Source organism: Pungitius pungitius, chromosome 10 (assembly GCF_949316345.1).
Source record: "Pungitius pungitius chromosome 10, fPunPun2.1, whole genome shotgun sequence".
Lineage (NCBI taxonomy): Eukaryota > Metazoa > Chordata > Actinopteri > Perciformes > Gasterosteidae > Pungitius > Pungitius pungitius.
In genome coordinates this window covers 6,117,410-6,135,123 of record NC_084909.1, presented here as the reverse complement: position 1 = coordinate 6,135,123, position 17,714 = coordinate 6,117,410, and the positions used below count along the sequence as shown (strand labels likewise).

General features: G+C 41.7%; 2 protein-coding genes across 2 annotated transcripts; both read right to left on the bottom strand.

Annotated features, from left to right (window-relative positions):
• Window positions 1-21: 21 nt before the first annotated feature.
• Window positions 22-9,615, bottom strand: stk24a (serine/threonine kinase 24a (STE20 homolog, yeast)). Its single transcript, XM_037489496.2, has 11 exons — window positions 9,072-9,615; window positions 6,567-6,797; window positions 5,391-5,447; window positions 5,166-5,274; window positions 4,827-4,984; window positions 3,948-4,133; window positions 3,701-3,846; window positions 3,457-3,589; window positions 3,276-3,338; window positions 3,017-3,153; window positions 22-2,784 (listed from the first exon to the last, which is right to left on the bottom strand). Exons 1-11 carry the CDS (start codon window positions 9,111-9,113, stop codon window positions 2,751-2,753), a joined length of 1,296 nt encoding a protein of 431 aa, XP_037345393.2. The 5' UTR covers window positions 9,114-9,615; the 3' UTR covers window positions 22-2,750.
• A 1,458-nt stretch (window positions 9,616-11,073) lies between these two features.
• On the bottom strand, window positions 11,074-17,577 carry slc15a1a (solute carrier family 15 member 1a). Its single transcript, XM_037489495.2, has 24 exons — window positions 17,456-17,577; window positions 17,226-17,266; window positions 16,922-17,009; window positions 16,444-16,585; window positions 16,064-16,183; window positions 15,856-15,955; window positions 15,182-15,272; window positions 14,979-15,062; window positions 14,811-14,893; window positions 14,625-14,711; window positions 14,450-14,539; window positions 14,319-14,363; window positions 14,194-14,226; window positions 14,009-14,097; window positions 13,441-13,522; window positions 13,241-13,360; window positions 12,978-13,115; window positions 12,856-12,902; window positions 12,636-12,743; window positions 12,451-12,562; window positions 12,028-12,165; window positions 11,764-11,871; window positions 11,334-11,627; window positions 11,074-11,299 (listed from the first exon to the last, which is right to left on the bottom strand). The coding sequence occupies exons 1-23, from the start codon at window positions 17,460-17,462 to the stop codon at window positions 11,406-11,408; spliced, it is 2,175 nt and encodes a 724-aa protein (XP_037345392.2). The 5' UTR covers window positions 17,463-17,577; the 3' UTR covers window positions 11,074-11,299; window positions 11,334-11,405.
• Window positions 17,578-17,714: the final 137 nt, after the last annotated feature.

Here is a 17,714-nt window from a genome sequence, read left to right as displayed (position 1 = left end):
TAAACACTACTCGGTAATTCATATATTTGATCTGACTTTTAATAAGGTTGTGCATTATTAGAATGTACCATTATCACACACTACAGTGTACAAGTGAAACAAAATGAAGACTCTTTTACACTACAACATCCAAGGGTTGCATTTAAACTTAAGGCACTTTAGGTTGATGGGTGCACTTAAATGTCTAAATCGAAAAGAAAATAAACTTCACGTCACATGACTCGCTCAAACAGTAGCAAAACCATTCATCAAGTTGTATTTTAATTTTTTTCTCCTTAAAATCATTTCACAACTTTCATTAAGTCCCACAGCAACGTCCTGAATGATCAAACATTTAGAAATGACTAAAGTCACACAAAATGAAGTGCACATTTTAAGTGATTGCTATCCAGTGTTTACTGAAACTTTTACACATCACAGAACGTTACTCCCGCTATTACGTAATACTGCTCTTTTGGGATATAAAAATAGTTTAATAGAATATATGCCTACTTGTGCTAAGGATTGACCCTTGGCGATCACACTGCTTTATTGCCATACAACACAAAGGGGAAGGGGGAGGAAATCAAACTGGTGTAATTGAGACATGACGTAGCCTTTGGAAAACAAAATAAATTTGCAAAGTGCAAATACATCAAAAGATATCGTCATAACAGACCATGTCAAAGTTGTATTGGTCTCAGTTGGGGATGGGGGGGCGTGGCACAGTACACAAGTTTCAATGAAGAGCCGTCATTTTTCACAGAAGAGCAGAAAACACGAGGCGGAACAGTTGAGAGTTGGCTTATACTTTGAGAAATACGTAAACTTCTACCCATTAAACCTTCAGCAATCAGAAATACAAGGAAAATGTTGCATTTCAATGTGGAAATCAGAGTAAGAAGGATTTGACAGCACTGTAAGTAATGTTTCTTCAGCAACATAAGTCGTCGCCTCTGGACCGAGGCGGGTTGGCGTTAGCGGTTTCCTGTCCTTGTGCTAAGCTAACCAGCGTAGCTGTATATTTAAAGGGAAAATATAACAGAAGTTGATCGTCTTATCCAACGGCCCTCGACAGAGCGAGTAAAACGTTGCTTTAACTCGCCTTGCTTACCGACTGTAGAATTCAAGAATGATGATAAATCCCTCATCTGAGAAGGAGTCCATTTGTTCATTCATCCATCATACTGACAAGGAATGAAATAAATAAGTTTGATCTTTTATCATTCGTCTTCTAAAAGTATCGCTGCATATGCCATTTTAATGCAAAAAAAAAAAAAATCACAACAAAAGCATTAAACATTTTAAAGGAGATACTATTCATCCAAAATAATCTAAGGCTGATCAGGACTCGACGTTCCTCCAGTTCCTCCCAGCATGCTACAACACATGCTGCTGGAACCCCCTCAACAACGTCAACGCGTACATCGGAGAGCACTGCGGTCTGCTCTGTGAGAAGTCTTTTCATTTACTGTACAAGTGAAAACCCCTCGAGTCCAAATGGAAAGATCCGGCCCGAGCAGACATCGCACCGGAAGTCCCACCTGCGAGACTTCAGGGGGACTTTTTGTCCCAGAGAGCACACCTGCGAGTCCTGTGCTACTGATTTATGGCTACTTTGCTTATAGACAAAAAGGCATTTGTACTCGAAGTGCAATTAAAGCAGGAGGTAAGCCGAGGAGATGGATAGTACCGCTGCAGCTCTGAGGAAGACTAACACCGTCTGCTCTGTTAATGAAGTGAAGGGAGCAAAGCCTCAGCTCATCCTACCAGTCGACAACACGAAGAGGCAAAGTCCACCAAAACAACACGAGTGGGGGCCTTGTGGAGCGGGAGCTGGCAACCGCTCCATGGCTTCATCGAGCCAGCCTTCTGGGGGGGGGGGGGGGGGGGGGGGGGAGTTGTGTGTAAAACCAAAAATAAATAAATGAAAGAAAATAGAAATGTAAAGCAAACGAATGGTAGAACATGATACAGGGAAGCTATTTTCAGTCACTGGAGTACGTTTAAACAAGCGGAGAAATCAAAAGACCGATGTACAAAAGAACGAGTAGAAAGGCAAGGCAATCTCATCTATGGCCATATTTAGACTCTCAAAATATTTACCTCACAACCACTATCTACAGATTGCATGTGGCCATTTGTACACAGTGGTTCCATTACAAACACTTCATTATTTGTTTTTTTTGTTTTTTTTCCATGAATCTGTAGAAATCAGCATATTTACAAGTCTGTACAACCACCCTATCGAGCTCTTTCCGTCTCCCAGAGAACCCAATCCTCTTGAAGCAGGATACCTGAGGTTTCAATAGAACGCTTCACCGCACACGTCACATGATCTCTCACAGACACGCACACAAACGCACGCACGCACGCACACTTAAGCAAGGTGTTCCTCTCCATTAAAAGAGGCAGAGTGTAAACCTTTGTGAAAAAAGCCGTACGCTCGTCAAAATCAACAACTTGGGGGAGTCCTTGCAGAGAGACGGCGGACTCCGCCCTCGGAACTAAAACGAACAAACAGTTGTGACGGTATTGAGGAGGGACATTATACAGCAGGTGGCCGCTGGCCACTGACTGTCCCGGTTACGACCCTCGGGGGTGGCGTGCTAGCGGATAAACAGACTTTATATGGGCCAGGGTTTTGCTTCAGCCAGACGGGTGATGGAGACATTCCTGGGAGACTTCATCCCGGCTCCGGAGGTCAGAGGAAAAGATCCGACTGCCGCCATCGGGGTGGGAAAGTGGAGCGACGCTGGACGTGGCGCCTCTCAATGACCGGCAGTGGCCTGGGGCACAGAAAACCTGACACACATCGGAAGAAGGGTCAGTACCTACAGCCGTGCAGTGACCAGGAGACGCAATGCGTTAAAAACAAGCGTAAGAGTCCCCTGAGCGACGGCCGTTCAGCGCACCAGCAATCTGCTGTGGACCAATCGGCTGTGGACCAATCGGCTGTGAGCGCCGGCCCCGTTTGACCCACGCACATTTTGAAAGGAAATAAGTAAAAAGAGTTGTTAAGATGGACCTTGGTTACCTCTGGAGTCTCTGCACTAGTTCAGCTACCAGCGAGTCACAGATCCCCGGGTGGGTTTCTTCTGCCAGGAACACGGCCTCCTGAAGCCCCTCCACGGCCCCCGGCTTGCCGTTACGCGTCTCGCCCTTTTCTTTCAGCTGCAGAAATGACACATTTACGATGACGGGACTTTTAGGAAGCATCCATTTGTGCAGGAGGCTGTGGCCAAAATACATCGGATAGTACAGATCACCTCTGGTTGACTTGTTGGTGCAATTACCTCAGTGAACAACGGGGAGAAGATGGTGGATAAGCTTTGTGACAAAGGCCTTTTTGGACTCTCCTGCAGCCGGAAAGAAAAAGAAATTTACATGTCAAAAGGGGAAATTGAGAGACAACAGACAAACATGAAACTTTACTTTCTTTCTCCTCTACAATGGTGTGTGTGTGTGTGGTCGCACCGGTTTGCTTTCGAGCTCAGCAGGCTGTGCCGCCCCATTCTGAAACTTCTTGAGGTCCTTCTCCCTGATGGTGTTGAAGATCCAGTCGTCGTTGGCAGCATCGTCTCCTCCAGAAGCCTGGCCGTTTGACTCCCTGCAGTGACACGGGGGTCTTGGATCAGTGTGGGCTTCGTAATGTGCGTTCAGTGGAATCTCGCCGGGTGGATGGTTACTTCGACGTCGTCATGTCGTTAGAACAACTCACTCGTCAGATTCATCAGAGCTGGATTCAGCACGAGACTGCTCGGATTTCCACCTCTTGTATCGGTCGATCAGCTCTGCCAGATAGGACGTCTTTTTGGAATGCCTTACAATATACTTGTGTTTTAACAGCTCTTTGGCAGTTGGCCTCTAAGGGAAAAAAACAACAAAAAAAACAAAAACAAGCATTACAGTCAATATTAAGAGAAAACTTAGCTAAAATGGTGTGAACAGCAGTCCTTCATACTTACAAAGCTAGGCTCCTTATTTAAACAGGCTTCAACAAACTCTTTAAGTGGTTTACTGTAGTTCCCTTCCAGTGTGGGGGGGTTGTTCTTTGGGATGAGGAATAGGACCTTCATGGGATGAAGTTCAGAGTGTGGCGGCTCTCCTTTGGCCAGTTCTATTGCAGTTATTCCTAACGACCAGATGTCCGCCTTTAGAAGAACAAAAAAAAAAAGGGACAGAAAACATCATCTAATGAAGCAGTTAAAAGCTCACATATTTGTCGCCTATGACACAATGCTGTGACACATGGCACTTAAACTGGCAGACTTAAGCAGGGCGGGTGCATTTGAGGAACCTGTTGCGAACTGAGGATTGAAACACTGTGTTTACAAGCATCACTGACTCATGCTGTGGTTATTCCAAAAATATGCGTTTGGTCATTTGTAATGAATAAAACCCAGTCTCAAAAAGTGCCTAACATCTTGCACACAGAGGGGAAAAGAGGGATGAACCCCGAGGGCCTCGGGTCCATGATAAACACTTCAAACAGAGCGTGGATGGATTTCGACACATTTCCACATGTGATCACTCTGTGGGGTTTCACCTCGTTCACCACAGGATGTTGGTAAAGCGACATCAGCAACATTACACTTTCATGCCTGCACAAAACACCAAAGCAGTCCAACAGAAAAACTACAACTACTGCAGATGTGCTATAGGCCTACAGTTCCCTTTGTGGGATCCAGCTCACGACACTTTACGGCTGCCATGGAAAATGTTCGGTGAACTTTACTTACCGTTTTAATACAAAATCTCTCTCAGAAAAAGGGATATTCTTTGGTTTTTTTCCTTCCCATATTAAAGTTCACCCTGATAACGACGAAAGCTGGAAAAACGCTGACCTTTGAGTCGTAGGCGGACTGCTTTATGACCTCGGGCGCCATCCAGAAAGGCGTTCCAACAAATGTGTTCCTTTTGATCTGCGTGTCCGTTAGCTGGCCCGCCACTCCAAAGTCTGCCAGCTTCACGTCGCCTTGTTCTGACAGCAGCACGTTGGCAGCTGGGAGCAGGAGGACAAACAGATGGACTCCATCAAACGTTGCTTTTTGAAAACGTTGAGTGGTTTCTGTGATTTTAAGACCGTAGCATATTTCACACTCGAGTGCGGCATGTGAAAGCTTAAAGTCATCCGCGCCGCGCTTAGGTCGGATCGCATGCAGCATCATTAACGACTGGCTTACCTTTGATATCTCTATGGATTTTCTTTTCAGAGTGCAGATACTCGAGCCCTTTCAGGATCTCTCTCAGAATGGTGGCGATCTGTGTTTCATCCAGAGCACCAGGCTCCAACTAAAAGAACAAGTTAGAGGACAAAGTTTGAAAGATGGCACCGATTGTACACATCCGGTAACTGTTACAATGCGCGGCAAATCAGGTGGTTTAAGGCAGAATTTTGACATACTTACCAAATCCAGGGCTGATCCTCCACCCAAATATTCCATGATAATCCATAACTTTGTACCCTGAAAATAAATCAATAATTCAGTCAGACGGTGTACAAAGTTGCGGTCGTTATTAGAATAGAGGAACGTTTCACACTCATAAAAACACAGTAAATGTACCGTAAGATTACTGGATCTTAAACAATACCACTTTAAAGTAGCTGCTTATATTTGTGCCTGACAAATAAAACCTGATCATGTAATAATCTCACCATGTAACAAAACCACAAGGGTGTAATGTGGTATCACTTTTGCATAATAAAAATGATTACATGATGAGAAATTGATTAAGTTATAAATGATGTGTCAGGTGAAACACTATTTCAGAATCTTGCATAGTATAATATGTTATTAGTTCATGATCTAATAACTTATTACTCTATGCAAAAAAAGTGTTCACATGTTATGTGCTAATGGTTCACTTATACCATGTGCTTATTACTACATTATAAACTATTACATTTAAAAGGATACATTATGTGTTGTTACACAGAAACATAAGTGCACGCCAACACACACACACACAAACACAGAATAAGTGCCATGCTTACATACAACACACAAATAAGCCTTAATTCCCTCCTTCCGCCAGCAGCACACCCGGAGCTAATGGACGGCCCCTTCTCTCCTTTCGGCTGTTAAGTACCATACTGAATGCTGGGAGAGGCACTCTAAGCACCGTCACATGTGGGGCGACGGAAAATCCACTCAGACTATAGAACCGACCTCCAGCTTTAAAGGATATCTACAAATCACATTGTATGGATGTTTAAGAAATGCCCCCCCCCCCCCCCCCCGGCCAGGACTTCTTATCCAGCTCCCACTGAAGAAAAAAAGCCAGCATGTTCACTTACTTGCCGTTATCTGCTTCAGTATAAAGCAAAACGAGAGAAAACATACGCCAATATCCAAACACAGATCTACCCTGCTAAAAGCCCTGAAGCTACATTCTGATAGTGTCGGCCTACTTCGAGGCGCTCAACAGCAATCTGTGCAATCTTAAAAAGGCAATACTTGCTCCATTGCCAGTATGCATTATTTAATGACCTACATTCCATACACATGCTTGCAGGAACACATTAGTGACGTATCCATTGTGTTGAGCATGAACGGTTACAAATGGATGAAGTTAAACCTTACCTTTAGGTATGATCCATAATACTTGGTGATGAATGGACTGTCACACTGGCTGAGAACGGTGATTTCCTGTTGAATGTCTTCTATGTCATCCTCTGCTTCTTCCAGATCAATAATTTTAATGGCCACAACTTTCTGTGTCCGAGTGTCGATGCCTTTGAAAACTTCCCCAAAGGAGCCTTTCCCTATTCTGTCCATCTTGGTGAAAAACTCTTCGGGATCAGCTCGGAAATTCTGTGTGACAGAGAGGAGGACGGAGAGAGAGAAGACAGGCCATTTTAATCTCTGCATTCGACACCAGTTTTTATTACAGTTTAATCTGCAAGACTTCTAGTCACTACTATGAGACAAGTTGGTAGTAAAGACAGGAAATCAAGCTGTAGGATAGGCCTGAGACATTCGTACTAAACTCTACACAGCTCAGCTATTACACATGAAAAACAAATTAATTTAAGACCAAAATGCACGATAGTCATGTCAAACGTTTCTTTAAACCGTACAAGATCCAATGTTGAGTCCTCAACATTTGATTAATCACGAGACCAATTGGGTAACACAGATTTAGGATTATTGACATCTATCACACAAGCTAAACCAAATGTGCAGGACTACACTAGCTTATTAGCTGCAGGGCTACTGACTAATTGAATGAATTACTGCCCCCATGGAGCAGCAGAGAGGGAACGATGGTCTTAAAGTTGGCCATCCCATTTCCCGTTGTTGTGCTGCAGAAACGTTCTGGTCCCGATGTTTCTACCAGCTTCCTGCATAAATCACACTGTGATCATATATGATTTTCAACAAATGACGATTTAAAAATGATTATTCCTTCCAATATTGCAATACAAGTTGGATATTTTTCAATACTCGTTCAGATCTACTGCTAGCCTCAGAGCGTAATGCTTTACAGCCCCCCCCGGAGAACAGTTTCCTGTAAAAGTGCTAATGCACGGTGGTCAACCTATATGGAAGGAGAGATGAGCAGCTGCACTTGGAAAAAATTGGCAAAGAGGTGGCGGCTGAATTTGATAGCAAAAGGACTTTACAACAAAGACAGAGAGAGAGAGAGCGGTGCAGAATAAAGAGTCGAAACAACACAACCAAAATACTATCACAACACTGGTGTGGTCAGTCATCCAGGTGAAAATGATAAAGTCGAGGCTGACCTCTGTAGAAACAATGGGGGGGGAAAACAACAATGGAGCTGCGACCACAGACTACACGCGATGGGAATGTACTTGTCATATCCACAGTCAGCAGGTTTACTGCAACAACTAAACACGGGCTGAACCTCGCTCTAAAAGCATGCGTTTGATCTGCACCGCTGTGGAGTCTGGTGTGATCCACGCACCACGCCCGCCGGGGCCAAGGCTCACCTCCAGCGTCCCAAAGTGCAAAATCTTCTCTGCAAAGTAACCTGTGAAGCCTCTGCGTGTGGTTTGAGAAAAGTAGCATTGAGGACATTCCATCATGAAGGTCTTCCCTCAGGTCACTGCTTGAGATTGTTATTTTTATATAGTCTGTAGAGACTTGTACTTGATCTCCAAGTGGGACATGTACTGACTGCCAGTTAGTAGGTGGTTCAACTCAAATTATTAAATAAATGTTGAACAAATGATTCAAACAAAACATGATTCAAGCTGCCATGCCATTGGTGGCCCAGAATAAACACAATCACATCACAGTAATAATAATGTTAAACTACCAAAAAAAAGGATGTAAAAACTAGATCTACAAATCTAAATTAATTTTGACAACTTGCAGCCAACAACATTCATGTAGTTTATTGTGACGTTAAAGTGAATATCCCAAGATTCAAAAGATGTCATCTATGCATTAGGAAACTATTTCAATCGTTTAATGAGTTTATTGTGCAAAATGTCCAAAGACGCTCTTGTTCCAGCTCATTATTATCTAAAGATCTGCTGGTTATTTAAGCTTCATATCATTGTAAACTAAATATCTTCAACGTCTTAAATGTTCGACTTGCATCATCCTGCATCAGTGTGGGAGAATTATGATGGCGTTTTATCAGATATTTTGTAGTAATGAAGGTAAAGTTGCAGCTTTAATGGACATGGGCTTTACAATTTGGCTTTTATATGAGGCATCAGTTTGGGTTGAGGCGAATATTAGATTATCAATTAGTTGATTACAGAGAAAATGGACAACTACTTTGTTAATAGATTTTCAATTTTTCCAACTGAAATGCCAAACACTTGATATTTCCAGTTCCTTAAATGTGAGACTTCAGCCGGCTCACACACGGGGCCATACCGGACCTGACTAAATAGGTGCATGAATCATTGGTGAGCAAAGGCGATAACGAGGAGTGTTAATCGCGATAATGACGCAGTGCAAGTTATTTACTGGCTGAAAGAGATAAACTTCGCAGCTGAAGGGTGGATAAAACACGTGAAGTAAAAGGTCGAGTGTTCTCTCAACGAAAATAAGCCCGGCTGTGAAAGCAAGCTAGACATGTGATGATAATTATAAATACATATTTACCTGAACCCCCGGCAGTCCACTTTGAATAGGTGAAAGAGCCATGGCGTCAGAGCAGCAAGGATGACGCCTTTCCTCGTCTCTCCTTCTCAGAGGTGGATCGTTAGTTTTTCTGGTTACGACGAGCCGGACCGTCCCACGAACTAAAAACGATAACTCGGGCGAGTCGATGTGCAAATTGAGAGCGGGTCGCTCGATTGAACACACACACAAAAAAAAGTCCTGCTTTGACTTGTCGGCTTTAGTTCGAGCCGCCTGCCTCCTGCTCGCTCCTCTTCCGCAGTTAGCGAGCGTTAGCGACGGTGGCTACTTTAGCAGCTAGCCAACAGTTGAATAATCAGATCCGCGTAGACCGATGCGAACTCTCGGCGCGCGCTTTACGGTTCCCCGGTGATACGATAGATGTCTGGTTTAAAAATAGCCGCGCGGAGGACATCAATGCGCACTGTTATTTAGTTGAATCGCTTGTTGTTCTATCCTCTCATCACTTTACTCGGTCGCCCGGCGCCATCTTGGTTAATGTCATTTTCATTTTCCGGTGGACCAATCCGAGTGGAGAGGAGCAGACGGTGCAGGTGTCGTCATTCGTTAATCGAAAAACGTCACAGAGGAGGAGGGAAGTTTACGTTTTCTGCGTTTTTCAGGAAAAGTGGAAAGCTTGCTCCTGTCCTAAAAGATCCTACCCGGACCTGTTTAACAAGGAAGAGTAAGGGGATATTGCAACGTCTGAACCTTAAGGGACAGCAGCTGCCAAACTATTAGGTAGAGATGTCTTCCCAGCAAGTATGCAGTGACAATTACAGTGACCGAGCGTAGCTGTTGGTCTACATGTGGGACATTCTGTCTACAAATGACAAATGCTATTACATGTCAAAATGTCTGTGGTGGAAAAGGCCTACTAACCATGTGAATATAATGTTGTTTTTAAGAATTACAAAGACACTGGTGATAAAATCTTGGGATCTCATAGTCAACATAAACTCTTTCCCTTACTATATTTTTGGATGGAATACATTTGAAAGATCCCAAAACTTGTAATTTCCAAATTATCCCCAATAATTCTGTAGTTTTTTGTCAAAACAATTAACCGAATACATACTATTGATGTTCAAAGAAAACCATAATCATATTATGGGTCCTGACATAATTAACTAATTATCTGAATATCAATCAATACAAACATAACTAAAGAATAAAGAATTTACACAAATTATTTGAGTAAGTTGGACAGTGTACACCTCATAAATACAGACTGCACGTAGTTAATTATGTGCATATTTATACTCTTGCAGTGAGGACAACTGTATGACCTAGGAGGTCCAACCTTGTGCAGATTCATTTATTGAACACATAACCAGTGATTGCAATTCATAAATAACTAATTACATTAGAATAGAATGATACTATATTATCATTATATATATATATATATATATATATATATATATATATATATATATATATATATATAATTATAATATTTAAAATATCCATAAACCCATCAGTGGCAAAGATCAGATGTTTTTCTTACTGGTTATTGTTCCAGAGTTTCCTATAAACCTAAAGTGAATATTTTCGGAGTAAGTGAGGGAAATGTGAGAACCAAGAGAAAGTCACACAGCAGAGGGAGAACGTAACATAGCAAACTCCACACTGACAGAAGGCCTGAGAGGGCTCTGTGAGGCTTTAGTGCTAATCCCTGGTACTTGCTGCCCTGGGTCAGAGGCAGAGGGGGTGATGGAGGCCTCCACCTTAACGTCTTCTTTTTACTCTACTTCCAGAGCTTTGTGACCGTAAGGCTTTTATTATGGACCTCGAGCTCTGTTCTCTCAGGTCCAGTTCTTTTGTGAACATATAACTTTTTCCTGCTAGGCTTCCTCAATCATGGAGGAGTTCAGCTTCTTTGCTCCTCAGCAATTTTTTTGTTTTTTAAATTTTAATGGATCTGTTCATCCAACTGGTTCACGTTCCTCTGGTACTCAATGTGAAGGTGAAGGTCATGAAATTGAAATGAAAAAAGACTATTGACAAAGAAGAAGAAATGTTGTTGGAGCTCAGGCCCTAATTATTTTTATTGCATACTTGAACATACCTTGCACATACATATAAACAAGTAATTTAATACACAATATCTAAATGGTTAATTGGTCTTTGTTGTTATAATACTATAGATAACATTTACATGAATTTGTCATACTGAATCGAGAACTTTGTGTGCTTTGCTCAAGACAGGCATTTGGGCATTGTAATATAAAATATCATACAACTCACACATAGCCTTGGCAGCATGAAAGTATATTCTACATCATGTTGGTATTAGGCATCAGATATAAATGTTCACATTTTGGTCCGTTTGTCTGCATCATCTTCATCTTTGTAACTTTTAATTGAGTCTTTCTTGGCCATCTCGAGCTTCTGCCTCTTATCATCCTCATCCTCCTTCTTATTGAACTGGGCCTCAATTTCTGCAGGATCGATGTAGGTGTAGAAATGGGCCATGATGGAGAAGATAACACACACTACAACCAATAGGGAGGCAAATAGGATGTACTCTGCCCACTTTGAAAGAGGAGAAGAAAGACAGAGGGACAAATACGGTATTAATGCCTCACTATGGGTCACTATCTCACAAAAACATGCCACACATGTCCTCTACAGACGTGTCACCTCATTGAGCCTTTGAGTTTGCTTTTACCTGTTTGGGAATCTTTGCAAGCTCAGCAACAATCAGAACGATGAAGTTGCCAACGGCGACAGTAAACAACCAGCCGGCTTGCAGCACTGCTTTCATGTTACTAGGTGCCTTAGAGACACAAAAGAAGTACACAAGAAGATCTTAGCCCAAAAGCAAAAAACTAAACTATTATCAAAGACATAAATATACTCATTTGCTGTGTCCTACAACTTCTTTGATCGTGAAGCCTTGAGATGAGGTGTAAACACGTGCACACAATTGTACCTGTGAGTAGGAGAACTCCAGACCGGTAACAGAAAACATCACTTCTCCAACAGTTATGAAGAAGTACTGTGGGATCTGCAGAGCCATGTGAACTGAGTTGGGCTTGATGTCTTCTGCAACAGTAACAGACTCCTGACACTGAAAAACAAATAATCCCAATAGTTCATAGTTGATTTTCCACATGAGTGACTGAAAATAAGGTAGTTGGATGACATATGTGTGACAGTAAGTGTAAGGCTCACTCGTTCTATATCTTGGTACAATCAAGAAAGTCCAAAACCAGAAATCCACCACCACAACCTCCCAACTTCAGTACCACTCCAAGCCCATACGAGCCTTCCTAAGTTTCATAATCTTTTTAAGTTTCATTATTTTTCACAATGCATCAATACTCCCCTAAAGGTGTTTTAACTTACGACTTACATTTGGTCCAAAGACAAAAGTGCTGGGTATAAAGAAGGTATATGAGCTTCCAAATCCAAAGTCCCTGCTGTATTCACATGACTGTGAACCAGTCATTATGGTGAAGATGGTCCTGATCATTAGAAAATAAAATTAGTGTTTGCATAAAACAATGGCAAAAAGTGTGAAAATATAAACTTTCTTACTTTCCCGTTTTTATTTTGGAGTAGTTGGAATAATACAATGACTCAATTTCTCCAAAGTTGGCTACAGGAGCTGACACATTTACTGTTGTATTCAATCCATTTATGAATCTGAAATGGAAACGGTAAATCCAATGTAAGGAATCCCTGAATTCAAGTATGTAATAAGACAAAAAGATTTGATCTGTTAACTACCAGTTTAAACATTTTTTAATCAATTTACCTGACGTCATTGCTGCCTTCTTGTGGCTTTGAAATGAGATCATTAGTCTGAGGAAAAAAGACAATGAGTTATCAATTTAACTTCTATGTCTTTATTGGTATTAATTTATGCTCCTAACTCACCAACGTCCAGGTGTCATTGACGTTTGAGGTCATAAGAAGCGTTTTTCGATACCCTTTGGCCAAGATAATACTTTTCACCGTGCTTTCTACTGAAATGCTTACAGTTTCTGTGTCAAATGTAAAAAAATCATCACTGGCCTGAAAAAAAAAAAAAGAAGAAGTTTCACTCATTGGGTACAGAACAGGGTTTGCGTGCTACAGGATATGAAACTTTTATTTATGCCAAAATTGGGAACGTTTTGTGTTATTGTGTATGAACACACCTGAAAAGCAGGAAGTATCAGAGGATCGACGCCGGGCAGCTTAACCGACACCGGCTTACTGTCCATGTTAAGTAGCTTCAACTGACTCTGAGAGGCTGATGGGAAGGTGGGTAATGTTTTCTGAAATTTGAGTGACATTCTGTTTTACATTATTTCCAAAACTGATGTCCATTTTTCAGTGTATGAGGAGCTGGACTCACATCAATTTCAATCTGAACCACAGCAGCGCAGACAAAAGCTATAGCCGCCATCACCATCCCCACTGTCATTCTTTTCAGAGGTCTGTTGAATTAACATTAAATGCTGTTACTGAATTTTACATAATGTGAGAGAATTACACCAACGTCTGTTTTTTTATTTATTTCTAATATCAGCTGTTTTAAATACAACAACATAAAGATATTGGCTTTTCCCCCCCACAGAATGTCGTTTATAGTCATTCTTTGTAGTTTAACTGTCTGTTCACTGACAGCAATCCAGCCAAAGGAATAGTTTTGAGAAATCCGCCTAATTTGATGTTGGATGAAAAACAATTGGTTCCTCTCTCAAAGCCTGACGCACAAGTATGAAGCTTGTAAGACACGGTGCAGAACAAAAGAGATATGTTATGTTAATTGGTGAGCTTTAGATGTGTTCAGATCATTTTCCTCCAGACACAGGCAGGCTTGTTTACCCCTTTTTGTAAGTTATTAATTAACCAAATAAAGGACCAAGTCCATGTATTCCTTAAACCCTAAAGTGTTCTCAATGAGTACTAGCGTTACTTACGTAAAGTTTGCGCCACACTTTTGGATCAGAGGATAGATTACGCTGTCCATGATAGGCACCAGCGTCAAGATCAGAATGGGGTTTACAGTCTTCAAAACAGAAATTGCACAGTGAGCATTTTCTGAAATAAAAAAAAGCACAGAATGTCACTCAAAGCTGATATGATACTAATTATTTTTACTAACCTGCATCTGATCAGGCTGTATGACAATTAGCCCCTGCAGACACACATATGTATTAAAACATGAACAGCTTTAAACAAATGTGATGATTAAAATATATTCATAGTTGGTTTTATCGTGAGACTTACAAAGTTCCCGTTCAAATTTGTGGCTTGCAAAGTCCACCTGGAACCCTTTAAAAGAGATTCAGTGTAAAGCACAGCTCCCATTGTAAACCAGTGATGTTGCATTTCCAAGGTACGAGGAACTTTTAAAATACCTTTTGGTCAAACAGGGTCCAGAACATTGGGAGTGGGATGTATAAAAAGAGCACCCTCAGCACCATTTTGATTTGAGCAATGAGGAGTTTCTGAAGAGGAGACAGACAGAACATGAACTCCTGTCATTTCAATCATGAAAAAGATCTTTAGAGAATCAAGTGAAGTAAAACCTACAGCATATTTCTCCTCTGCCCAATCCATCCAGTGCTGCCTCTTTGGGTATTGTTTGCTTCTGTGCTTGTAGCGGTTTTTAATGGCAAACTGAAGAAGAAAGTTATGGTTTTTAGAAACACTTTGATCAACTGTTGTTACACCATTAACACACAATATGTCGATTCAAATGTTGTACACCAGACTCACCCCAATACATTTACACACATCCAGCATGATGTTTCCCTGTGGTTCAGCTTTGTAGTACATCCCATTTCCAGCAATAAACACCACTGTAACCACATCATTATCAGAACACACTATATGTATCAGATCTTTACATTTGTGCTTAACAGTCTCCAATTCATTTAGACGTACCAAGTGCAACAACCATTAGTGCTGCAGGGACGCCAAAGGCCAGAGAATAACACTTCTGCTGACTGTAGATGCCACAGTCCTGAGCTGCACAATGAAACAAACAACTGGCGTTACAATTCAGATGTCACTCGTCCTCAAGAACTGGTACATAACTTGTGCGCCCGTGCTGACGGCATGGTTTGCCATGTCCTGTGCATATCTACCTCTCAGGATTGGAGTGATAATGGTTGACAGGAGACTCCCACCATTGATGCACAGGTAGAAAACAGAGAAGAACGTTCTCCTTTGCTTTTCCTGCACAGAGAATTGCAGTCAGTGACCCTCTACCTTGTGCTGCATGCAGTGCTGAGTATAATATACTTTGGTTATATATTAATTACTACTTTGGTAAAGGCTACAGTCATAAACAACAACTCTGTCTCCAGAGGATGGACTTCAAAGGTGTTTTGCTGATTTTTCCTCTAGTGCCAACATGAGGTTGAGATGTGTGATCCACCACTGAAATGAGATCTGTTGGTTTCCAGATGTAAAAACCCGAGGCCTGCTTTACTGACGATGCACTTTGACGGTCAAAGTTTAAGGCAGAGATTTGGCTATTATTATCTATTCTGCTAGCATTCCTGAACCACTTGCCTCATGCAGATATAGACAACACAGGCGTTGTTTCGTCAAGTAGCAACACCGAGGCTAAGAGCCCTTTTTGGGGGAAGGAATCGCACACAGGGAGAGAAACAGGACAATGCCAGAAGGTGTGCAAAGAAATCACTAGAGGAAGAGTGGATAGGACGTAGGATGGAGAGACAGGATGGATGACGCGCATGTTACTGTCTCAACCCAAAGGTTGAACATTATTGAAGGAGATGAAGACTGTGCTAACCTGATGATCACTGAATTGGTCTCCACCAAAGGCAGCAACACAAGGTTTGATGCCGCCAGTGCCCAGAGCGATGAGGAAGAGACCCAACATGGACAACACGCTGAATGTGAAGAGGAACACGTTAACTTAAATATGTGATAAAAAAAAATGCCTGCCAAAAGCTCACAACCTGGAATCGGTTATTTTGGGTGGTAAATTAGAAACCCACACGTGAACCGTCATTGAGTTTGGTGTCCCGTCTCTGTCCGTGTCAGTGATGTCATGGATGGCACTGACAGCCATCGTCACCTGGCCAATCGCATAGACGACGGACAAGTAGATGATGGTCCTGTAAATTGAAGAAGCGACAATAGATAATATCTACCGTGAAGGGTGAAATCTTATCACATCCCAAATATGATTCTCAAAATGTAAAGACTATAAATAGACAACCAGCTGTAGGTGTCGTTTGTTGATGTAGGTCACACGGAGGCATCAGTAATTAATTGAGTGTTTCACAAGTTTTCTTGAACTTTGTTTCTTCACACCATTCTCTAACTACTCCCACGTGTCTATTGATACTAAGAATTAAAAATGATTATTATTTACTTAAACTTTCCCAGCCAGGAGTCCGCCACAATGGCCCCGAGGATGGGCGTCAAGTAGCAGAGAGCCACAAAGACGTGGTAGATGGAGGTGGCCAAGTCATCGTCCCAGCGCAAGAAGTACTTGAAATACAGCACCAGGACCGCTGTGAAGGCAGAGCAAATGTTCCTCTTGTTTTACATAGTATTTCTGTATTTTTTTTAATATCAAATTTAAAAATATTTTTAACCTAAATTGACAATGTAAATGCAGTGGAGTAAGAGTTTAATTTTTACCTATATTTCCCTAAGTTAAAAAGTCAAAGTAGGCCTACAAGCCGACCTCAAAGCTTTACTTCAGTGAATGTAATCTACTTTCCAACACTGGAAATATGCAAGAGATTTCCACAAAATGTATCACAAAATCAGTCATGACGTAGGTTTTACATCACTGTTACAAATTCTAATAACGTGGTGAATGTTACACAGCTCAGTGTTCTCACCTCGCATGCCATAGTAGGAGAACCTCTCGCAGAACTCGTTCACAACTATGAAGAAGATGCTGAGCGGGTAACCGAACAACACTTTGCTCTGATGTAACAAAACATGTGAAATAAATATACTGATTAAAAAGGTGGGTATGCAGCAGCACGCAAAATAAAATGTAATAATCTACAACTCAGTATTACAGCAAATGGCAAGATGGTTGCTTTTCATCCTTATGGATCATCATTTAGTCTCCCTGAACAATACTTAACAAAAACTGCGTGAACATTCAAAGAATCAAATAATAATTGAGTTTATTACCGTCCCTTTACCCCCCTTCTGTTTCTTGGGATCCTCGTTGTCTGTGCACATGAAGAATTTGGTTTGAAAAACTGGCTGCATTTCACGAAACAAGAGAGAAGCAGTTTCTCCACAGACTCCATTTAAAGACAGGCAGCTTTCTCCCAATCATCTTTCTAGTGTCTGTGATCTGAAATACTTGTTTCTGATTCAAATGAGAGCGGATAAAAAGCAAATGTTTGCCAACTCACCTGTCATCCTGCTCGGGTGAAGCGGCTGCCTTGCTTCTACTTTGGTTTGATGTTCCTCGAGGATCCCTGCAGGGAGGAGCTGGTGATTGACCTGCCACTGGGGGAGTGTTTCTGTACCATTGCTTCTTAATAGCACCTTGATCTGTTGTCCACTATGTGTTGTCTTTTATGATGGGTGGGAACAACGAGATATAGATAAATGTGGAGTCAGCGTTCTTCAGTACCGGGACACCTTGTGAAAAAATAAACAATAAACTAA

Coding starts and splice junctions, on each gene's coding strand:
- stk24a (XM_037489496.2), bottom strand. CDS start 9,113: ATGGCTCTTTCACCTATTCAAAGTGGACTGCCGGGGGTTCAG. Junction 4,985..5,165: donor AATCCATAGAGATATCAAAG/GTAAGCCAGTCG, acceptor TCCTGCTCCCAG/CTGCCAACGTGCTGCTGTCA. Junction 3,154..3,275: donor TCTCCCCGTTGTTCACTGAG/GTAATTGCACCA, acceptor TCATTTCTGCAG/CTGAAAGAAAAGGGCGAGAC.
- slc15a1a (XM_037489495.2), bottom strand. Junction 14,894..14,978: donor ACTAATGGTTGTTGCACTTG/GTACGTCTAAAT, acceptor ATGTGGTTACAG/TGGTGTTTATTGCTGGAAAT. Junction 14,712..14,810: donor ATGTGTGTAAATGTATTGGG/GTGAGTCTGGTG, acceptor TTTCTTCTTCAG/TTTGCCATTAAAAACCGCTA.